Below are 24,801 nucleotides of genomic sequence, written 5' to 3'. Positions count from 1 at the left end.
CTCTATAGAACCAAAAGGATTTTATAAGTTTATCTACGTACACATATACATACACAAATATCTACCTCTCTCGACAGTGTTTTTCTGCTTAGGAGTGTTGCTTTCGAATCAGCCTAAAGGGCAAGTAGTGTGGACTTGCCACTTACTATTAGAGATGGCATTGCCAGGAAATGGCAAGTCCAAAGAAAGATAGATTGGAAGGGACTAGACTGCGGAGTAAATCATGCATTTCCTACAACAAACCGACCTGTCAAATTCCCTAAGGCAGCAAGCTTCTATGATCTGTACACCCTTATTAAATAATCTCATTAAATAGGAACACCAAATATACACATTTACAGTTATTAAATAAGCCACAAGACTCCTCTTCTATCTACAGCCACACTCAGAGACGGCCATGCCCTCATATTTAAACTTGTAGGTGACGACACCTTTGTCTAAATAGAGAATGGAGATGGGCTCCAGCTTGGTGGGCACACAGCAGGCTTTGGAAGCCTTCTGGGAATTCTTGAGGTGGACCAAGGCCTGGATAATGGCATGCTTTGTGGGGGTGAGATGCTCTGCCAGGGGGTAATTGCAAACACCACGGCATTCGTAGGCTTCGTATCCAGGCGGGGCGATGATCCAAGAGTCCCAGCCAATCTCCTTGAAGTCGATGTAGAGCGGGGTCCTCTTGCAGTAGTTTCCTTTTGCATTCCTTCTGATGCGGGCAGTGGAGTCATAGATGATGTTTGACCTCATCTGCAGCAAAGCCTCTTCCCCAGGTCCGCTGGAATAGCCTTCCAGTCCCAGGTTGTCCATTTCCGGAAGTTGCTCGTGGGCAATCATTTCATTCAGTTCCTCCTTCCATTCCTTCTCAGTGCTTTGGTCATCAGAAAACACGACAAGCAAAGGGACATGCTTATTCCGGGCACTAGTGTCTATTTCCAGCTGTCCCCTGCCAGCATCCTCCATTTCATGTTTGCTCTCAATGTGAACCTCCAGCTGGTGGGTGGATGAGCCTGACTTTTGCCAATGCCTGATGGCATCGGTGACATCAAAAGTCTCCCACTCACTGTTGGTTCCATAGATCTCCCCTGACACCAAGACCAGCATGCTTCTTTCACCCTCACGGTCCCCTTTGCTCTCTAGTACTTCGAAAATGGTAATTTTCCGGTCCACTCCTTCATATATCACGCGATCTCTTTGCACCAGGGTGTACAACCTGAGTTCAGCCATGATGACCTCTTCATGGTGAGGGATGGACACATTGAAGAGGAGAGGGTATTTTCGGAGCCCATTAAAACTGGCTGGCTGGGAAAACAGATCTGAAAAAAAAAAAAAGAAATCACATTTGCAGTATGTTACAGAGAAAAACAGATGCTTATTTATTCAGTAAGAGCGCCTGTCCATTCAGGAGGCTTGATACAGAGAGAATGAGGGAAAATCAATGAAAACAAACACAGTGTTAGCATTCTCTAAGAGAGAATACTGAAGGTCAAGGGTAGAACGCTAGACTGAGTTAAGCTGCCAAGACTAAAATGGAAAATGGCTGCCTCGTGAATGAGAGAAAACGCACCCAGCCTTGTTTGCGTAGCTTATCGGTCACAGAATTATTGACCTGGGAGGGACCTTGGAGAGTGTCCAGGCAAACCCCCAATTTTTCTAACCAGTGAGGAGCTGTCAAACGAGACATGTGTGGTGGTTGTTTTTTTTCTTGAAGCTTTTCAGTGACGAGGATGTCATGGCTTTTCATATTTGTACTTGTAATGGATGGAGACCCTCACATAGTTGGGGTCTTCCTGAAAATCTTCCGTGTAGACCAGGGGTTGGTAAACCTAGCCCACAGGCCAAATCAGGCCTGCCACCTGTTTCTGGAAATAAAGGGTTACTGGAAAAGAGCTTCAGCCATTCATTTCTGCGTTGTGTTTGTGGCTATTGTTGCACTACAATGGCAGAATTAAATAGTCTCGACCAAGATCACACGGCCCACAAAACCTAAAATATTTACCATCTCCCTGGCCCTTTACAGAAAAAGTTTGCTGATCCCTGCTTTAGACAACAAAGCCTGATAAGGTCAGCAAGATAGGCATAACACTATAGGCATAACAAATTCAACACAGCAGTTGAATTTGGCATTTGTGGTCCTCCATAAGGAAGAATGAGGGAAAACGAACCTTGGGGATAGATTGGTTGCCTTAATTTTGTAGCCTTAGCACCTGGCATGGAAGTGCAGCACATAGGAATCACACAGAATGTTTATGAAATAAAATTGTAAAGGTCCTGTAGTCTTAGAAGCACACCTCCAAATATTATTATGTTGACTCCCTATCTGAGAATTTTATAGGCATCCGAATCTTCTCTACACCTGTCCCAGGTAATACCTGTCTACAAGGAATCCCTGAAGACATCTGTCATCAATCAAAAAGTTCCATAACACCAAAGATGCTGAGGACCACCAACTGAGGGGGTCGCTATCATCTTTGGCAGCCTTTTCCCAATTGTATATCCAGTTCATGATTTCAGTGAGGTCCTTGTTCCAGATTGTACTTTTAAATATTTTTCTTTAACTTGATATTATTGTTTTTATACTAACTTCCTCTTTTAGACTTGTCCTAAGCAACGGTATTTGTGAAATGAGGGGTTCGAGATGACAGTTATGTGGATTTTTTTCGATCCACTTTACAAAAAACATATACCGATTTCACATGATTCACAGCTTCCTCTGGGTACCACCTAAAATCATCTCATACACTGCCAGTGAGAATTACAGGTCAGTGGAATGAATTTAAACTCTCTAGCGTGGCTCGCAAAGTTAGCTATAATTAGGTCTTAACCTCTTGATCCAGTCATAGCTTCCATTCATCCCTTACAGCATGGAACATTGCAATTTATCAATTAATATTTGTAGAAATATTAAACAAAGTCTCCTATTTAAAGTAGACTGATATCTTTACTACTTGCCAAAACACTCCCTTGCTTTACTGTATACTGCACCTTTGGATATGTTCTTCTGACCCTTGGAAAGCTCTACCTCCTCATCTCCATCTATCTAGCTGTGACCCCTCCCTATGGGGCCCTCCCTTCTTCACCTCCCTATCTGGGAGCCCACTCCTCTCTGGGTAACTTGGGTATTTACCCTCTATACCTCTCCTTTGACCTTGCCATTTACATCCTTAATTTTCAGTTGTCTTTATGAATGGATTTTTCCCAACTAGATTGTCATCCTACTGGCACGTACCACAGCTTAACCTCCTTTCTATGCCTCCAATCTACCATGATGCTTTAAACAGAGATAGCATTTTAAAAATATTGATGAGTTGATGATTCTGGGCATCAGACCGAATTGATTTATGGGCATGACGTATGTCCTTAATACATCAAGTAATATGGTAGTTGTCCCCCGCCCCTTATAGGAATGGAGAAAACTTGATTCCCCTTGGACAGGAAACATGAGAAGACCAAAAGTAGGGGAATAGACTGGTTGCTCTATCCATTAGAAAAATGCACAATAAAAGCTCACTGTAGTGGGAGGAAGGGTTTACCGAGGAGCATAAGGACATTTTTGGTGGTATGAATATGTTATTATCTTGATGGTGGTGATGGTTCCAATGGATGTTTACATATGTCAAACCCTATCAAATTATACACTTTAAATATGTGAAGTTTACTGTTTATGTCCCTTATACTTCAATAAAGCTAATATAAAAATAAGTTCACTGTGTATGTGCAAATATAATAATAATGGAGGTGTTACACTTCAGTCAAGGGATCTAGTGTTTGCCGAGCAAACTTCACGTGCCAGATGCCTTGCAAATTGTTTTATTTAGTTCTTACAATAACCCTATAATGTTGGTATTGGTATTCTGTTCATTCGATTCTGGAAGACATCGAGCCTCAGTGCAGAGAACTGACGTCCCCAAGATGACAAGGAGAGGTCAAAGCAGTGGTAGGAAATAAAGTCATGCTTTTTCCACCTTGAAGCAGCACTTGTGTTCCCCTGTTAGTTAGATTTGGAGGAGGTTCTGTTTTGTTTTGTTGGTCTTTGTCTCCTAGGGAGTTGCACTGAGCAAAGTTAGAGAATCAAAGAAAGACAATAACAGCCGACAGGGCAAGCCCCGTGCAGGATTCATGCCCTTGGGCTGTGCATTTTCACCAGTGGACTGGCAGAGGTGTGGGCAGCTGGGTTGTCCACTGAGAGGTTTGCTCCTGTCCTCACTGATCTTCAGTAATAAGAAGCTCTGAAAACTCCATTTCCTCACCTGGACCATCCAAATCCTCCACAGAAGTGAGAACTGAAAAAAACTCCTATTTTCCCCAGGGATGCAAATATTTTCCCACCCACACACTGAGCCAGCCACCCAGGGATCCGCACGCAGAAACATTAGGAAGGCTTCCCAGGGAAGGAGGATGTTTATTTTCAATTCAGACTGACCACAGAAAGAATCTGTAATTTCAGCTTGTCATTTCCATCATGTTACTAAATGTTACTAAGTCACATTTCCAATATGTTACTAAATATTTGAAATTTTGGCAGTCACCTAAATTTTAAAGGCAAATAGTATCTCCAGGACTGAGCAATACCTATTCAACGTTTCCCCCAATGCCTAGAATTTAAGGAATTCATTAGTAACAGCTGACATTTGTTTAATACTTCATAGCAAATGTAGTACTTTCTTACTTGTAACCTCTTTGAAATTGCTCAATTGTGTTACGTAGGTATATTGTCCCCAATTTACAGATGAGGAAATTCGGATTCAGAGAAATTAAGCTAATCATCCACATCTACTAAGTCAACCCTGTCTGAAAAATCCAAACCTTGAGCTAAATCTTGTCACCGCCTTTTTGCTTTCAAGAATATTTGGCCAACATCTATCCAATCACTCTTGTGTACCTGGTTAATGACTATAAAAGCATAATTGGTAAATATGAAAGAATTAGTTATCTTGCACCCACAACTTTTACCATAGATATTAGAAAAAAATTTTTCTTGATTACTTGTACCATATTAAATAAAGGATTAACTTGCTAAGTCATTAGATTTAGTACTGAATAAAGATCTGGGGGCAGAAAACACACTTTTCCCGCTGATATTTAAAGCTTGTACGTTGCTCTTCATAAACACACAGAATAAGCTGGATCATTAATTGGGCCATGCGCACTTCCTGGAAACTATAAACAGTGCTTCAAGGGTACACACGTCACAACAAACAAAACAAAACTTTAGGAAGAATCTCTAAAATATGTTTCCATCCTGTTTGGACATTTCTTAAATAAGGTCACAAAATGGAAACTCACCCAAAGTTTGAGCAAAACGCAAATCACAACTTTCTGTATTTTACCTGTTGTCATCATTTTCATTCTATGTAGAAGTTGACAAATTTTGTAGTCAATTAAAAGCTAAACGGAACTGAGCCCTATCTGGAAAATGACAGACAAAGGTATAGTGGTAGACCAACATTAATAATTTTTATTACCTGCTGTCCAAATTGAATATTTGCAAAGACCCAATTATAATGTCAAAATGGTAGACATTTTATGGCATTGGATTAAAAGATATTCTTTAATACCTTTTAATAGTATTTGGAAAATGACCATAAAAAACGGTATAGACCAAAATGTTCCTTGTTTTGGGGTATCTGTGTACACACACCCCTATACAGATGTTTTCACCTTTATCATTTCCACGCATTGTAAATTTACTCACCGCTTCTGAAAACTTGAAGCCAAATTTGATCAGTAAAATCTCCACTTACCTTCATTCTTGAAACTCCTAATGATGTTGGCAGATGGCATGGAGGTCCTATCTGTTGCAAATTTGTTGTAGAGTTCCAACATGTACTCTGGTGGGTCAACCTTGGCTGCATCCTGCATCGGGATGTCCGACAGGTTCAATGTCTTGAGAAACTCTTTCTTCATGCTCTGTAGCAGTGTGTTAAAGTCGACACCATCTTGCTCTGAGAAGACATCATCAAAGAGGGGCATATCTTCTTCCAGAGGCGACTGCTCCAGGCTCATGATGGGGCTGCCAGAAACCGAGTGAGCCACCAGGCAGGAGAGAGCACACAGCTGCAGGGCCAGGGAACCCATGACTCTGCTCCAGCCCCCAGGCCAACCCAGGAAGGTTTAGCGCTCCTGGGCTCTAAGTGGCAGTTTTATCTTGCGGAGCGTAAATGTCTCGTGTCACTGGAGACAAGTTTGGAAACTTCCCCTCTCTCCCTCCCCCCTACCACTCTTCCTCTCCCCCCAAAAAATCAGGTTGCAGTAATTGGATAACAAAATCCCCCATAGGGGCCTAGCCTTTCTTATCTCCCTAGTGTAAACTTGTGCACCAGATTTTGTTTCTATCTCGCAATCCTTTTTTCTTTTAATGAGCATTTTGTAAACATTTCCACATTCTGACACTGGCGGAGAGATAGGACAATTTTCTCCTTGCAAAGGCTCTGCTTCTCCTCCTTTCAATTCACTTCCTTTAGGCAGGAATGCCTAATTTCTGCTTTTACTTGGTTCAGTTTCACACATGCATATAATAGACATTGAATCAACACAATACACGTCAATGGTGATATGTATTAATGCTAGTGATGGGGCTTTCATCCTCACATAAACATTTCTGAAGAAAGACCAAATCTCCAACATTTCCAAGATAAGTTAACAGATATAAATGAACTTATAAATCTTTACAAGCTGACATTATTAGAAACAGGAAAGTATAAATTTCATGGGCAATAGCCTTTTTGGTATGGATTCAATCTGGCTAAAATGGCTTTTGAAAAATAGGGCAAGTGCTTCATTATCACAGCAACTAAAATTTATTAGGTGCTTTCCTACAAACAGGCATTGTACTACGAATAGGCATTGTACTAAGTGCTTTGCATATATCACTGATTGTGTTTCCTATAATAACCCTATTATTATCCCCATGGCATATATGGGTCATTAAGATTCAATAGGTTGCCAGAGGTCACAAAGCTACAAAGTGATAGAGCCAGGATTTGAATCCAGGCAGTCTGACTCTTATGAAACAAGAAAACAATCAGACCTTTTAACCAGGGTTCCCCTAGTCTGGGGCACAGGCGGTTTAGCCAGATTAACTAAGCTGCAGCCCAGCCGGTCTCCAGGGAGTCCATGGTCAGTCCAAGGCAGGCGACAGTTTGCAGCTGGGCGTGGAGCTCAGGACCTTCACCTGTGTGATGAGTTATTAAAACGACCACAATCTCTGCCGAATCCGTCTTTATGGTTAAATCAAATTGACCATCAAACGTTTCCAGTAAAAGCTTGGCAAACAAAGGTGAAAAATACCAACTGCCTTGATCTGAAAAACAGTGGTGGAATTGATTGTGTGTCTGGTGTAGGGAAAGACAAATCAAGGTCATCTCACTTTTCAACCCTAATTAGTGCCGGTAGCAGCATGCTATGATCAGGGTGAGTCTGTGGACAACTCCAGGGGGTACTTTTCCCACTGAGGCACTGGGACTGGGGTCTCTCTGACCTGTTCAGTGCACGTCCTGGTCCTGAGTTCGGAGGGCTGCGTCTATATATTTGGTGCACTGGAATATTCTCTTAGTTTCTGAGTTAAATTTTCCTACGTTTACCCCAATAGGATAACTACAATAGTTCCCCTTTCCATTTTTCCTCTAGGCTCCCTAAGGTTTATAGTCATCTTCTGATTCTTCCCCTCCTAAAATGCAAATTTTTACAGCAATTTTTTTGAACTGCCAGAGAAAGAGCTGTATTTTAGGGAAAAAAGAAGCCCTCCACAAAATTGTTAATTTGTTTAATAGATGTGGATTTGATTCAATGCTCTATTTCAGTGAAAGCTTCTGCTCCTACATTAAACAGACAGACAATCGTAGACTGAAAATAGATTACACCCGGAACAGGTCCACAAGTCAGTGAGTCCAAGGGCCATAACCCACCCTACAGGCTTTACCGGAGGTTCCCGACAGCATACCAGCAGGGTCCTTGTATCACGCCCTGCATCGAAACAAGCACCCGCTTATCTTCATACACACACACAGATGTCAACGCACACTCCAAAACTCTGAATGGCAGGCATGTGCATGTAACTGCCACAAGACAGCCGAGTAAGTGGTAGTACTTATAACCCGGGCGCGCTGGTTTCAGAGGTCGGAGGAGACACGGGCATCCCACCTCGCAGAGTTCCTGTTCTGTACATTCTCAGGGCTAGGATGTGCAACTGTGATTTCCCTGGCTTCCCTGCGCTTGGTGTTAGAGTAATGATGGAGTTAAATATTTGGTCCAGTTTCCCCATCACAAATGTCTACCTTTTTGGTTGATTTAAAGATAGAATAGGAAAGTGTCTGTAACCACATCTCACTGCCTCTGACTTCTTGAAGTGAAACGCAAGGTCCTTATGTTCCTCACCTGTGCTGGGCCACCAAGGCAGGAGATTGGACTTTAGCTATGAAGGAAGGGAACACAACTTCCTCCCTCTTCTAGGTCACAGACAACTTACATTTTAGCTGCAGAGTCTCTTTATTCCTAGGATTTTCTCTAGCTTTTCCTGATGACTCTCCTATGACTCTAAAAAGTCCAAATATCTCCACATTCCTTCTTCATTTGATTTTTTTTTTTCTTTTTTTTAATTTTTGCGGTACGCGGGCCTCTCACTGTTGTGGCCTCTCCCGTTGTGGAGCACAGGCTCCGGACGCGCAGGCTCAGCGGCCATGGCTCACGGGCCCAGCCGCTCCGCGGCGTGTGGGGTCTTCCCGGACCGGGGCACGAGCCCGTGTCCCCTGCATTGACAGGCAGACTCTCAACCACTGCGCCACCGGGGAAGCCCTTCATTTGATTTTTGTAGACATAATCTATTCTATTACTTTGCAGGTATGATAATAAAAATGTTTAGCAAGCTATATAACAGGTCCCAGCCAATTAAAGAGATACTAGCAGGATCCCAGGGGCCCCAAGCTTCACCTCTAAAGCTCTGGATCCTGGGGAGATTGGGCTGGGATGCTGGGGGAGGAGCTTGAGCAGCAGCTATTTACCAACCCGTATGGGATTATTCTGAGATTTGAGCATGACATAGTACTGCTCTTCTATGTATAACAGGTGAATCTAAGTTCTGCCCCAAATTCCCCAGCCAAAGCTCCACAAGCTACGCAAGCTCGACGTGAGAATGATAGCTTTCTCTGATCATTTCCTTGCTTGCTACGAAATCTGCTCTCTGGCTGCCCTCTTTCTCCAGCCCAGATCTTGCCCACTGTTCCCAGACCTAGGAAACCATCCTGGGGTGCCTTGGTCCCTGGGATGGTTCTTTTCTCCTCTGATATGGTCTGCCCAGAGCCGCCTTCTAGTATTAGACGTTGTCTTGACAGTGGCATTTCTCATTAACTCCTTAGGCCAGAGTCCACATTCTCAGTAGCAGAAGCATTCCCTTGCCTCTACTGACCCCTTAGCATCTAGGTTACAGCTTGCCCGAGGCTTACCAGTGCGCCAAGTTCTTCTCATGCCCTGACACACAGGGGACAGCTCCTGAACTCCACTTCTCCGAGGTAGGTGATTTCAGTAGACCCTTAGCGCCTTCCTTTAATAAACTTCCACATGATCCCTTCATTCTCCAATAAGGCCTAGAGTGTGAATCATCATCAATAATTGTTAACAATTTTTAAAAATTCAGGCCTTTGTAACAGTCCTTCATTCAACAATTTCTTTCTTTCTTTTTTTTTTTTTTTGCGGTACGTGGGCTTCTCACTGTTGTGGCCTCTCCCGTTGCGGAGCACAGGCTCCGGATGCGCAGGCTCGGCGGCCATGGCTCACGGGCCCAGCCGCTCCGCGGCATGTGGGATCTTCCTGGACCGGGGCACGAACCCGCGTCCCCTGCATCGGCAGGCGGACTCTCAACCACTGCGCCACCAGGGAAGCCCAATTGAACAATTTCTTGTGTGTAACCTACTCTATGCCAGGTATGGTTCAAAAACAGAACCTGAAGAAAACAGACCCCTGGCCTTGGGGAGTTTACTTTTCAGTTGGAGGGAGAGAGACAATAAGGAAATACACAAATCAAGCAAAGTGCCTGTTGGGTAGTGATAAGTACGGTGGGAAAAACAAACTGAATCAAGGGGATAGGAAGTACCAAGGCAGAAGGGGATTGCTGTGTCTGTCAAGGCCTTGCTGGTGAAGGTGAAGGAGTCAGTCATGCAGGCCCATGAGGGCCACAGAGTAAGGGCCCTGCAGGCAGAAGGAACAGCCCATGTGAAGACTCTGAAGAAACAGCATGCTTGGGAGGCTTAAGTATCAATGGGAAGCTCAAGGTGGTTATTGGAAGTCAAGCAATGGGGGAGTGCTACCATACATGAGGTTCTAGAGGAAGTGGGCTGGACCAGCTGGAAGGTCACAGATCTTTTTTGTTCAATAGTTGTGCTATCCACATACACAGTTTGCCACTTGTTCTTATTTTTCACTGAACGTTTCATCTTGAGGGTTTTTCATGTTGTCACATAGTCCATTTACAATAATTAATTATAATAATTGCCCAACTCCATTGGGTAGAATTCCCATAACCTTATAAGAGGATTTTTAAAGTAGTAAAGGAAAATTTACAATTCTATTGAAATGTAAAGACATTGGATATTTAGATTTCGAATACAACTGCCAACATATTCTAAGATTGAGAGCAGTTGTTCAGATATTTGCTTACTTGGAATGTAGGTCCAAGAAAAATGCAGAGTGCTTAAACAACATTTTTTCTCCATAGCGTACCGCCAATCTCAGAAATACTTGGAGACTCTCTGTGCCACATCTCCTCTTACCTGGATTGTGGTAACAGGCTACCAGCTGCTTCTGCCCTCAACACCTAACAGTCTGTTCTCAACATGACAACTAGATTCTATGATATTGGATCATCACCCCTTTCCTCACTCAGAGAAAAAGATGAAGTCATACAAAAGCCCTCATGACCCTCCATTACCTCTTTGACATCATTGCCACTTGCTAACTCTACTCCAGCCCCTTACTATTCCTTAAACACCCCAGGCATGCTCCCATCTTAGGGCCTTTGCCTTAGCTGTTCCCTCCACCTGAAACAACCTTTCCCCAATAATCTGCAATGTCACTCTCCCATTCAAGTCTTTGCTCAGAAGTAAACTTCTCCATGAAGTCCCATCCTGTCCACCTTGTTCAAAATGGCAGCTCATCAAGCAATCCTGAACTTATGACCCTGCTCTAGTGGTTGCTTCTCACCTCCCAACATAAGATACAACTTATTAGTATAGTATGCTCACTGTTTCCAGTCTGTGTCTCTGTGCCATCCACTCCTCACCCCTAGCTAGAGTATGTATTCCAGAATGGCAGGAATCCTAGTTATGTTCCATGATGTATCATAAGTGCCTAGAGCTTTACTTTCCCCACAGCAGTTAATAGATAGTCACTCAAGAAAAATAAATAGCAAACATTCAATTATACTCTTCCTGAGACTTCTTACAGTAATATTATAAAAACATAAATGCCATTTAAAATAAATAACCATCATTAAAATATGCATGTATTTTCTTGAGACACACTATATATGTATATAGATAGATAGATAGATAGATAGATTGGTTTATTACTATTGTATACCATTCAATTAAAAATTTGCAAAGAATTAGTTTATCATCCTTCTAAAATTTTATTATGCAATGTACCATAAACATAGTGTTTATATAAAATATACCAAAATTTGAAGACAGTAATAAAACAGACACACCCGTGCACCCACCACCCAGTTTAAAATGTACAAAAGACCGGGACCTTTAAAACGTCCATGTAACCCTTCCCAATTCATCTCTTTCTCCCCAACAGAGCAACTACCAGGCTACATTTTTTTATTAATCAACCTGTTATACTTTTGTGATTTTACCACATATGAACAAATCCCTAAAAAGTATAGCTTAGTTTTGCCTATTTTAACTTACATGTAAATTGAATCATGCTATATGTCTTCCGTATGACTTGCTTTTTTGCACTTTTTAGCTGTAGTCCATTGATTATCACTACTGCAGAGTTCCAAGTTTTACAAATATATAAAGATTTATTATACTGTTGATAGTCACTTGGATTTGTTCTTGTTTTCCGCATTATATACAGTGCCACTATGAATAATCTTAATTGACAAATTGTTTTCCCAAGGTTTCCCCAATTCTGTTCATCCCAGCAGGAGCACTTGTTCTACCACTTGTGTTGGTTGACTTTGAGGGCTGGTTGAGGCTTGGTGGCTCTCTCTTCTGTTGCTGTCCCCATTCATTCTCAGGATCTACAATAGAGCAAGAGATGGTCCACTGGACAAAAGACATAGTTTAGGTGAGAAAGCAAGCACTCTTTTAAGTATTGTGTTGGTTCCCATAACTCTATAATAAACAATTCAACCCATGTAAAAACATGGTACCCAGGAGCAAAAAAGCTTATTGAAGGACAAGAAAGGAGACATATAAATGTAGCACTAATCTAAGTTCATGAATAGGAAGATGATATAACAAGATGTCAATAATCCCAAATCAATATATAGATTCAATAAAATCTCAATCACAATCCTAACAAGACATTTAATTGACTTGAAAAGATGATCCTAAAACTTGAATGCAGGAGTGAAGGGTTAAGAATAGCTAAGATACCCTTGGAGAATTAGATGGGAGACTTTTCTTACCAAGTACCAAGACCTATTAAAAATCAGTAATAATCAAGACAGTGTTGTGTCATTGCAGGAATAGATCAGTAAAACAGAAAAGAATCTGGGGAAAGCCTCATACAAATATGAAAAATTGATATATAATAGCTGGCTGGCATTGCAGATACAATAGGAAAAAGATAGATGATTTGATAAATTGTGCTGGGATAGTTTATTGAAAATATTGACTCTCTACCTTGCTCTTTATGCAAAAATCAAATCCAGATAAAGTAAGAGCTTAATATGAAAGAATAATTTTGAACCTTTGTCTTGGTAATACAGAGGCTTTTGGGGAAAAAAAAGTCTGGGAAGAAGGGTCCTTTCATCCCAAGAACTAGTGCCTCATATGCTATCTCCAACTGTAGAAGATAACAAGGAGATAAATGATTATCCTATCCCCTTTTGCTCAAAGAGAGAGAGAGAGAGAGAGAGAGAGAGAGAGACAGCCCACGGTTTTTGAAAAGTATATAAATTGATATTATCTATCAAATTCCAAAGTAGCTAAATAGTATCATTATTATTAGCTTTAGAAGAAAGCTTCACCAAGAGTTCCTTGGAACAGAGAATTCCCCAATTACATTTTTTTTTTTTTTTTTTTTGCGGTACACGGGCCTCTCACTGCTGTGGCCTCTCCCGTTGCGGAGCACAGGTTCTGGACGCGCAGGCTCAGCGGTCATGGCTCACGGGCCCAGCCGCTCCGCGGCATGTGGGATCTTCCCAGACCGGGGCACGAACCCGTGTCCCCTGCATCGGCAGGCGGACTCTCAACCACTGCGCCACCAGGGAAGCCCCCCCAATTACATTTTTAATTGAGTTTGTTACACTTATGCTCCTTTCAGAAACACAATTATTCATGGAGTGCGAGAAGCTTTATGTGTTACAGAAGAAAACATTATCTGTATCTTAATTCATATTTCATAGTTCTTTAAAGCTAACAAAATCTCTTTTGGCAAGGACTTCTTAAGGAGTCAATGCTAAAAAGGAAAATGCCCACTGACCTAGGATGTCCTGGGAGTGGCATACTCTGTCCATCCTCATGCCCTTAGGATCACTCGAGGTGTTTGACAGCTGCGCTAAGCAACCATACAGAGTGCAAAGACAAAGCAGCAAAGCCAGCCAGGGCGCTCTGCCACCACCCTGAGATAAGTCAAGCCCTTTGACACCAGAGGCTGCTAAGGTTTTATTCCACACTCTCAGCAAGATAAGCTGCCATTCACGCCTCACAAGACACTCAGATCTGGAAAGCAGCTCAGAGGAGAAACTAAGATACTCAAATAAGTGCCATTATTTCAATGTAGAAAATTAGTAGATTTCAAGTTGTTTTTGACTCCCGCTCCATGAAGAGCCAAGAAGCACGTGGCTTCTGGGCTCTGCAAGCATGTTAATGTGGACAGGGGCGTGGAATAACCTCAGAGCCCTGCGTGCCTCTCGGTATCAGCCGTTTTGCACTTATATCTGAGCCTCACTCCAAAAGGAAGCATTTGTTTCCCCATTTTACAGATGAAACTGAGGTTTTGAAAGGCTCAGCGAATCACCCCGTGTTCATGCACTCGGGAAACTTGGATTCAAAATCACCCTCTTGCCACCAATTTGTCTAAACAGCTAACAGTCCATATAGTTAGACGCTGAGAAGGCGGATAAGGCATGATAGGGCATACCTCTTTTTACTATGCTTTGCTTTATTTTTTAAATCACAAATACTGCATTTTTTATAGGTTTGCAGCAACCCTGCATGGAGCAAGTCTATCAGCACCATCTTTCCAGCAACATTTGGTCACTTCATGTCTCTGTGTCACATTTTGGTAATGCTCACAATATTTCAAACTTTTTCAGTTATTATATTTGTTATGGGTTATGGTGATGTTACTATTGCAAAAAGATTGCGACTTGCTGAAGGCTCAGGTGATAGCATTTTTTTAGAAATAAAGTATTTTTAAATTAAGGTATGTACGTTGTTGTTTTAGACATAATGCTGTTGCACACTTAGTAGACTACAATATAAACATAACTTTTATATGCATTGGGAGACCAAAAAAAAAATGTGTGTGACTCGCTTTATTGTGATATTTGCTTTATTGCTGGGATCTGGAACCAAACCTGCAGTGTCTCCAAGGTATGCCTGTATAAAACCTTGACTGTATGATTATACACATATTTCAAGCCCAGAGTGGTGGGATATTCCGTACTAGTGGATTAGTCTGTACTCTGAGTGTTCTGTGGTTTCCCTAAAAGCTGCATGAATCCTGCAATATTTTTAGATTTCCTAGGAGAGCTCCAATTTCAAATGTACTGTCCAGGCAAAACGTGGGTCTCCTTTCTTTTTTTCATTAAGAAAGTATGGTCACCTTATCTAAGAATTCAGTGTACACACATTTTGAAGGGGTAACACACATTCGCTCTTTGAGTGATCACAACCAAGACCTTCCCTAGAGAGCTGCAAGGTCAAGGCAAACCACTCACGATATTACTGAACTTGGAAAGTGACTATTACAAGATGATGAATACCTGGAGAAGGGAGGAGGAATGTGGCTTTATAAGAAAGATTCATCTCAGCCAAATCAATCTACAAATGTCAGCGTCACAGTCTGAGACCGTATAACCACCTAGAATGTTACACAATAACCCCTTGCTTCCCAGTGTCATGATCCACTGAGGCAAGTCCTATGACTGAGAATTGTTGACTTTCCAAGTTGGAAGGAACGCAAGAGGTGGCCTCAAACACTCTGCAGGAAGAGAGAAGGAAGGAGAAAAATAGCTGAGACCTGCCTTATCAGCAGGCAGCCACTTTTCAGACTACTTTCACTTGACAAGTTCAGAAAGTTGCATGCCAGAAGGGCTTCTTGGAGAAGGTCTTCCATATCAGAGCGATAGCCTAAGTGTCTTGTGACAGAACTGTTGCTGAGCATCATACATTTCTTTGTGAAATTAGAGTCTGCATGTGACCCATCTTCATTAAATGCCATGCATAGAGCAAAGAGAAAAAGAAAATTGAAGCCATGAATAATCATTAGGTAATGTTGGAAGAGCAGATCCATTTACAGTCAAACTTCCGGTTCCTAAACAGAAAGGGATGCTCACTTTTGCCTTAAAAGGCTTAGTTACCTCCCTAAGAAAATTTCTTTTTCTTTTTTCCCTTCCGTGGAAAAAGGTCAGGTTACAGAGTCAAGTGCCAATCTAATCATATGATGTCATAAGACAGTAATTTAGTTTAAGCAATCCTTACAAAGCGATATGAATATATGACTGGGAGATGACAAAGTGAATTTTAGATAAACACCTTCAATTAAGCTTGTTCTGATGTAGAAGTCCAGGGGACCAAAGCCATTTATACGGTCTTTCACATACCCTCCAAAATTATTATTAGTGAATTATCTGTCAAGGTGTTGTTTAGGACTCATTGATTAATTATCTCTGGGGATTTTTTGCAGTTAGGATTGAAAACAGCACCTAAAAGAAATTCTAGTGAAGGATAAGAGCAGAGTTCTTTAAATAGCCAAACAGCTAAATGGAGTTTGGGTAGCCGAAGAATAGAAACAGGTAGAACTTGGTTTAAGGAAATTGCTACAGTCACCTGATTCTACCACTCTCACCACATAACAGTCATTGGCTTAACTAAGGTGAAATACCCAAGTGAGCTCTGTAATAAAGCCAGATGACCAAATCTGTGATAAAAAGAATTCCAAAATATGCATCCCTCAGCTGTTATTCCAGGCAGAAGAATGGCCATTCTCTGTTACGTGGTTGACATACTTGTGAGTTGTATCAGCTTTCCTGAGATAAGGTTAGAATGCCTGTCTTCTCGGACAAGTTGAAGGCAGAGGCTGTATTCCATTCATTTATCCCCAGAACCTAGTATGAAGCTGGGCACATAGTACATGCTCAATAAATCAATAAACAAAGAAACACACTTTTGACATGAGGCCATCACATATTTATCTGCTTTGGGTTTTCTATAGTACCGTAAAGAGAATTGAGCTTAAAGATATTCAAGGGAATCTACATTTAAATTAAGGATACTAATCTTCCTAAGTGTCCCAATCTCCTCAAAACTGCTGTTGCATCGAATCCCTAAAGGCACTTACATCTCCTGCCTCTTGCCATCCACTTTCTATCCCATGCCACACCGGCCTACTCTCCCTCCTTGGTGTCTCCTTTGAAAATACTGAGATTCTTTTTTGATTATTTTTCTACGGATTAAGTTTTTTGGGAATACTGGCCAGGACTTGACTCATGGGAATCCTTCATCCACATGGCTGAGAGACAAGAAGAGTCTGGGCATCCTCCAAGCAGGAGGGCACACCCTTTCCAAGCCACCACTCTCTTCGCTAGGTTTTCAGGATCAAAGTGTTTGGACCCCTTCTTTTTCTTACTGTGTTTCTATAGGGTTGCTTTTCTTCTCAAATGGATTGAAGTGTGGTCCCCAGGAAAAAAGACAAGGAGATTACAGCTGCCCTTGGGTTCTAAGCTTAGAACCTATGTATAGCAAGAGAGGAAGTGTTCCTCTGCCTGGTCCAGTTCAGCTCATCTGGAGATTACATTAGGTTCGGGGCAAAATCCTGACAGAGATACAATGTTTTTGCCTAGAGCGTCCCCCTGCTACATGAATGTTGGTCCCTTGAACTTGTGATATCAGGCAGCTCTCTAAGGAGTCAGGAATCTTGAGCCCCGGCCAGAGCCAACTTATCATGGCTAATAATTCATCATTCACCACCACCTCTAGAACAAATGTTTATCAAGCACCTACACTGTGTAATGCACAGTGGCACGAGACTGGCAGCTCTCACAGACATAACAATGACAATAAAAGGCTGCCTTTTGTTCAGGTCCTACTCTGTGCCAGGCACTGAGCCCCATGCTTTATGGTCATTATCTTATCTAATTCTCCCCCAAACTCTATGACCTAGAGTCACAAAGCCATCGTCTCCACTTTACAGAAGAGGAGGCTGGTCGGAGAACCAGGAAGAGGGACATCCAAGATTGACACCAGCTCTGTTCAGTTCCAGAGTCCAGTCATTCACTTCAACACTACTCTCCATCCCCAAGAGGGGCTGATCTGATGGACTGAGGAGGATGGCAAGGAGAGCACAGCTGGGAGGAAGAGGATAAGCCATAGAAAGGGGCACATCTTTGTCTACAATGAAGGAAGAGAGGAAAGGATGGGCAGGGACACAGCCACCTGTCACACTGGAGGTGGTAGGAGAAGCCGAGGAACTTCATACTTAGTATCCTCAATTTCCTCTGGGAAGTGAGAGGCAAAATCATCTGGTAAATAAAATGAGTGCAAGGACGGGGCAGGGGTAGTTAAGATGATGATGACGACAGCAGCAAATATGGAGTTCACTATGTGATGAAAATGCACTAATTTATTTACATGAGTGATCACGTTTAATTCTCACAATTCCATGAGATAGGCACTATTTTGGATTCCAGGAAGCCAAGGCTCATAAAGTGAAACAGTAAGCCTATTGGGGGACATAGACTAAGTAATAGAGCTGGGATTTTCATCCAGGAAGTCTGATTCCAGAGCCCAGACCACTGAGGGAAAAGTGAGAAGACCGCTCGGGATGTGTAAAAAGATGACTCCTCACACACTTTTCATTTAAAAGATAAACGTTGGAAAATCAGTGATCTGATAGGTGGGTTGAGGGGAGAATTTTAGCTTAGAAAGTTAGAACAGAAAATGGAACGGCAAGGTCAACATGCCATGGAAGCATTTAGAGTTGCTAAAACTGGAGTTTAGGAGAGAAATTAGATGTAGAGTTTTTATAGTAATAACATATCATATATGTATGATATGTTACAGTCTCCAGAATTTTGACTGAGTGATACATTTCAACACACACGTATATATAGATAGATCCCAACATTCATAAATGTCAGTAAAACGTATCATTTCTGTCCATAAAATTCAGTTAAATATAACATAAATTTGAGGCAACCCCTATAGAATCTCAACCAGTCTATACAAGTAGGACTAGAGCCATTTCCATTTTTACTAAAGTCAACTCTACTTTGAATTTCAGTAATATGGAAGTAATACTGTAAACTTCAGGGGTAAAGTAACTTGGTCTGCAGAACCACAGGGATGATGGCAAATATTGTAGGCGGCCCTGAAACAGTACATAAGCTGAGTGTACAGGTGAAGGAAATAAATAAATGGTCTGTAGCGCCAGAAGCAGTCACGTTTACAGCAAGACAAGGTCCTCCATGGAAACAGCCAGTGGGTTCAGCAGTGAGAAGAGGAGGAGGACAGCTGCGAAGGAGGCTGCCAAAGACCAGAGGGAGAGGGTCTTGGGGAAATAGGGGCTTTCCAGGGAGAAGATAAAGATTGGCTCCTGCTTTATTTCCTTTGCTACTTGCTATTCTTTACTTGGTACAGAGCCAACAAGAAGTTAATTTCTCCATGGAAAGAAGTTCTTTCACTGCTGAGTTGTTGCTGATGCAGAGGCCAGGTTCCAGTGTCACTCACTCAAGTGTTTTATTAAATGAACAAATGTCTCCAGGAAGTTGGTAAAATTCTTTAAGAGGATCGTCAACTTTTTTTTTTTACCAGCATCACCAAAGTTTCTCAGACATTTTCCATCCCTTCCTCCCCATGACCCTCTGTTAACTATTCCCCGTCACTCTCAGTCAAGCCCACTAACTCTTGCTCTGCACACACGTGGCACACTTGTTTCCATGCTCTGTGGAAGGAAACTTCTGCAGGGCCTTCATCCACGGGGCTCTCACCAGGCAGTCAACCTTTCGGCGTTCCCCTTTATAGCATCTTTAAGCTGCATTACCTCAGTAGCATAGTGGTATTCTCACTTCAGCTATGAATTGAATCTGTAGGTAACTTTCTATTCCTAGGAATAATTCTTTAAATTTTGAATATTTTCTTTTCACCTTTGTGACTTGAAAATATAATTTAAAATGTATTGCCCAGAATCAAACGTAGTCTCACCTAGGACTTCCTGCTGTTCAGAGTGTGACCCAGTGGTCAGAAAAACTCGGTCTTTGCCCTGATTAGGCAATTTCCTTAAGCCCTCAAAGCCATAGATTTGCCACCTATAATGCATGGATAGCAGTGTTCGGCATAAGGCTTAGCTCTAATCACCACTATGAAAGTAGAGATCTGTTCATCTCCAGGCTTTGAAACCAGTTATTCTCCTTTCCAGATAAAATCTTGCTTTAAAATGTGCTATCTTCTCTGTCTTTTATCGTGCCCTAAGCTGTGGTTCAAACCCTTTTGAAAACTACTTAGAAAATATTTTTTAAATGATTAGATGAATACATAGTTAACTCATTTAATGGGAAGTTTTCATTCATTGGATGGCCCATTTCTTTTATGCCGACTAATACAGCCATTAGAATACTCCATACAAGAGAAAGTCAAAGCCTGAACTCCAACGAAGTTTCCATGAGCTGTGTCTGCAAAAAGAAAATAAAGTTCATGGAAAACTGAGGTCTGCAAACCCAGGAGAAATAGGAGGAATCCTTCAGGTTGTCTTCTTATGGCCACGTGGGTGTGAATGAAGTAACTGCAGTCAACACAGGTAAAGGAAAGGAGAAAGGTCTGGGAAACCCACAACCTTTGTAACACAAGTTCCGGAATAATTTATTTACTGCCTCTTCTCTCCCTCCTTCCCACACTCCCTTTCCTCCTTCTTTCTATCTTCCCTCCCTCCTTTCCTAAATATATGCTTTCAATGTTAATTTCAAATATTTGACGGTTTAAAGGTTAACCTTAGTTTGAAGGTTAACTTTTGTAATATATACATTTAAGGAAAGAAAACTTGACTAGTACAATACTCTCAATCCACTTCCGTGTCATCAGATCCTCACCATAATCCTGTGACAAAAGCAGGGCATACAACATCATCCTTTTTTTATTAATAGGGAAGCCAAAATGCCAAAAAGTGAAATGACTCTTCCTGGGTCCTTGTCAAAGACCTCTTACAGTCATCCTGAAAGTCAGGACTGAGGTCTAGCACTTCAACTAGGTCTAAGCTAAAGTGAACTGGGAAATAGGCAGGGATTTTTTTTTTTAAGAGTAAGAAATATGCTGGACAGCATCAGAACAATGAATTTAGTAGGTTGGTTAATGGTTTTAATAATTTCAGGCTCTTAATACAGATTTAAATATTCTACAGAATGTTTGCTGACAGTATTTTAAAAATTGGAATCAGTAATTCAGGCAAAATGAGACACAATCATATCTAATCTCTCCCATATATAGGACACGACATTTTCTCTATATTAATCCAAAAATATTTCTAATGTCCCAAATATGTCCAAATATAAAGTAATCCCTCCCATTTTTCCCAATGAAAGATTAAGAAAAGAGATAGATTGGGGGGAGGAGGGGTACGTTTTGAATATATACCTTTTAAAGATGTAGACGAAATAGTCAAATTTTTACTTATATTATTTCATTTAATAATATTGATATGTATATTTAGAATAGTGTTACATAAAATATGAATTTAAAATTGTTTCCATTTTCACATTTTTGAAAAGATTGCGTTTAAACGCTTTACCTGAATCTTCAACATCAGTGTCATCACTTAGGCCATTTTTGAGTCATTTATCACATCTTCTAGACCTCATCGTTTTCACTTTTAAGACGTCGGCAACATCAGCCTTTCACTAGAAAACTGATCCCAAACACAAACGTGCCTTAGGATAACGTTAGCTGTCAGTTTTTCAATTGTCCTGAGGTATGTATTCATAACCTATCCAAGGTAACCATGCAATTTATTGCTTTTTAAGCTGATCTTCAAATGGCTTTTATCCCCCTTGTAACACTGGGTGGTTGCAATTGGGAAGCATACATCCAGAAATAATTATGAAATATGGGTTAAATTTCTTTGCTTCTTTTTTATTTTATCAGTTCAGACAGACCTCAATAAATATCCAACTAAGGTTATTAGGTTGATGTTTTCTTCAAGCAGTACTTCATTGGTCAAGAGAAAGACATTGAGACAGTAATTGTAGCATGAGACTTTGTAAGCCCTCAAACGTAAGGTGGTCTCTTCTCTGAGGGAGATCTTTGGGGGAAATCTTGGTCTTTCACTTGGGCCTCTACAACAGCTGGTCTGCAGGACTTGGTGCCGTGATTCTGGGAGAGAGTTTTTCCATTTGTCTCTTAACCATCCAGTCTCTGACCTCCTTGGGGAATAGGGTTGCCTACGTGTAACACTGGGAGGGCCAGGGAACTCAAGGTCAAGATGGATCTCTATCAATAGGATGCATTATCAATCTGCAAGTATGCTTCTGTATGTTTGAGACATCTCTATACAAGGCCAGAAACAAGGTCTTGCGTCAATACATACACATGGCTCTCTTCCTAGCTGCTTTTCTGGCCGAGTGAAAAGATTCCAGAGTAACTGTTTGAAATGTTACACATTCATTTGTCATCAGAATTTCAGTAGCTTTTTCAGCACAGTTGACATTTAGACCTCTGAATGGGGACCATCTCCGAATGGACCATGTATGGGGAAAAACGTGGAAATGACAGTCATTCCAGAGAAGGCAGAAATGAGAAGCTCCAATTGGAAACTAATTTTAGTTATCCTGCATGCGCTCACCCCCGTCACACTGCTCTGTATCTCTGTTCTCATTGAAGATTTTGCTCATGCGGCAGGCAGTGCCTGATAGCTTTTATGGGCATCTTTGCGATGCTCTTCCCAGAATGCTTTGGAAGAACTTAGCATTGCCCTTTGGTACCAATGACGTATGAGAACGACTTGTATCATTCTATTTCCCCCAAACATTGATAGATGTTAGGACTCTAAAATAGCTGCAGAAGCAGTTGCCAGCACATACTTTGCAAACAAAAATTATAGAGTGGTGGATACCAATGACAGAACTTTGGGAAAGAGTATTCATCATAAGATGAAGTCAAGTGGTTCACACATTGGTGTTTTATCAGTTGGTGATTGTTGTTAGTAAACTCAGAGGTGTCTTAACAGGCAGATCGCCTCTGCCCAAAGACTGCCTGAATCATAGATGCAACAGAATTCTGAGTGGAATGTATTAGTCAGGACAGGACCCATTCAGAGTTCATATATCTCCTCTGATGTTTTGTATTGCTATTCAATTTTCATGAGTATGCATCTTATCTCTTAACTAGTTTATGGTTGGATACTGGGTCTGTTTGGAGTCCATAGGAAGAGAAAAACTTAATATGGACATTACATTTTTGTCCAACTGTTTGAAGATTCTTGGTAGTGGTCAGAGATTACTGACTGAAGGGGAATTGAGTGGAGCCTTCATTTTCCCAGACCCTCTGAAAACAAAATCAGGCAGAGATAGGGCTCAAGGGGAGATGTTACAGCATAAGGGGACATTATTCTGTATGCTTTAGAATATAAAAGAAAGATATGAAAATAATTTCATGCTTTGGCATTTTTATTAGCATTAATCACTCCCTTCTCTGACCTCTAATTTTATTAAGCACCCACTGTATTCTAGACACTTGGATACCAACTTTTCCATAGCCATTTCTTTCTCTACAATTCCCTTAATGTTTTCTATAATACAATATTTAAGAACATAGTCTTTTGTGTTACACAAAGCTTTCTGTGTGTCATACAGACCACTTGTTGACCATATGAACTTGAATTGATTACTGAATCTTCCTGAGATTCTGTTTTCTTGTCTATGAAATACTATGTATAAAGTAAATAAGCTACAAGGATATACTATACAGCACAGGGACTATAGTTAATATTTTATAATACCTTTAAATGGAGTATAATCTATACAAATATTGAATCACTTGTACACCTGAAACTAATACAATATTGTAAATCAACTATATTTCAATAAAAAAAGAAAAGAAAATTTAAAAAAAGGAGATCAAAATACTACTTACCTCATAAGGTTGTTGTGAGACTAAATGAGATAAAACCTATAAAATAAAGTCTACTACTGGTAAATGGTAAGCATTCATTATCATTATTTAGTGCAAGTTTTTCTTATTTTATTAGATTGAGCCATTTTCAATTGCCATTTTTGTATGTCAGAATGGTAGAATATTGGTGGCTTCATGTGATTAAACTTAGTGTATGTTGTACTTCTGGACGGGCTTTATGTTGGTTACCATCAGAGTTAAGGAGACTGATCTCCTTAATAGTGTACCTAAGGAAAGGATTATAGTGTCCAAAGGCTGGAGGTCCAGGCTTACAAATTTTAAGTTTATTTCAGTCAGATTACATTTCTTTGAATAACTGAGAATTTAACTCAGGGCTGTCTACATAGCAGATGATTAATAAATATTAGAGTAATTTATATACACAAAATAGGTGAACTTTAGGAAATAGGAAACTACTTTTTAAAAATTACCCTATATTCCTTAGTTATAGCATTCCATTTATGATACCTAAAACCAAGTTGACACATCATTTCAAAAACTTGAGTAGCAAATATGTATGACTTGAGTTGACCTGATTGAGTTTGTAAACTAGACCTGTCACGTAGAAACTATTTTACTTCAAACCAGTGATTCTTGATGAAAAACAAGGCTGTGCAAATCATAGCATGAAAATGGATGTTGTTAAGGGTGAGGGTTTCAGTCACATCTCTGTCTCCAAAAAATGAAAAGAGATCCCAGATCAGGAATAAAAGGAGCTAAAAATTGCAGAGCTCTCTCTCTCTCTCTCTCTCTCTCTCTCTCCCTCTCTCTCCAGCCCAGGATGAGAGTACCATGAGAAGTCAAAGGAAGCTTGGGATCTTCACACCTCAACCCATGCCCTAACCCATCCAATGCTGCCAGATCTAAAAAACATAGTTATAGATGCAACTTTGGTCCCTAGTTTGGGTCCAGAGAAAACAGTTTTGTGATGGTTGTTTAGATGCATGATTATTGGATGTATCTCAGGTGAGTTCTACTGAAAAGCCAACTTAAGACATATAAATATAAATTTAAAATATAAATCCAGAGGATGTTTTAAAATCTATAGAGACAAAGAGTAGATTAGTGGTTGCAAGGGTATGGGTGCTGGGGTGGGTGGGACTCAGGTGTGTTAGCTAAGGGATGCAAGGTTTCTTTTTGTGGTGTTGAAAAGTTCTAAAATTGACTGTGGTCATGTAGTTGCACAACTCTGTGAATGTACTAAAAGTCATTAAATTACACACTTTAATTGGGTGAGTTATATGGTATGTGAATTATA

General features: G+C 40.9%; 1 protein-coding gene across 1 annotated transcript; it reads right to left on the bottom strand.

The window, feature by feature from the left end:
- Positions 1–369: 369 nt before the first annotated feature.
- BMP10 (bone morphogenetic protein 10) lies at positions 370–6,069 on the bottom strand. The gene is made up of 2 exons (XM_059078533.1): positions 5,736–6,069; positions 370–1,307 (listed from the first exon to the last, which is right to left on the bottom strand). The coding sequence occupies exons 1-2, from the start codon at positions 6,067–6,069 to the stop codon at positions 370–372; spliced, it is 1,272 nt and encodes a 423-aa protein (XP_058934516.1).
- Positions 6,070–24,801: the final 18,732 nt, after the last annotated feature.

This window comes from Kogia breviceps, chromosome 11 (genome assembly GCF_026419965.1).
Source record: "Kogia breviceps isolate mKogBre1 chromosome 11, mKogBre1 haplotype 1, whole genome shotgun sequence".
NCBI classification, from domain to species: domain Eukaryota; kingdom Metazoa; phylum Chordata; class Mammalia; order Artiodactyla; family Physeteridae; genus Kogia; species Kogia breviceps.
This window is presented reverse-complemented; position numbering and strand designations above follow the sequence as displayed.

What these genes read in the sequence shown, in the direction of transcription:
- BMP10 (XM_059078533.1), bottom strand. Translation starts at nt 6,069, where the DNA reads ATGGGTTCCCTGGCCCTGCAGCTGTGTGCTCTCTCCTGCCTGGTGGCT. An exon ending in TAGGAGTTTCAAGAATGAAG is followed by an intron (nt 1,308 to 5,735) that starts GTAAGTGGAGAT and finishes TTTTTTTTTCAG; the next exon opens with ATCTGTTTTCCCAGCCAGCC.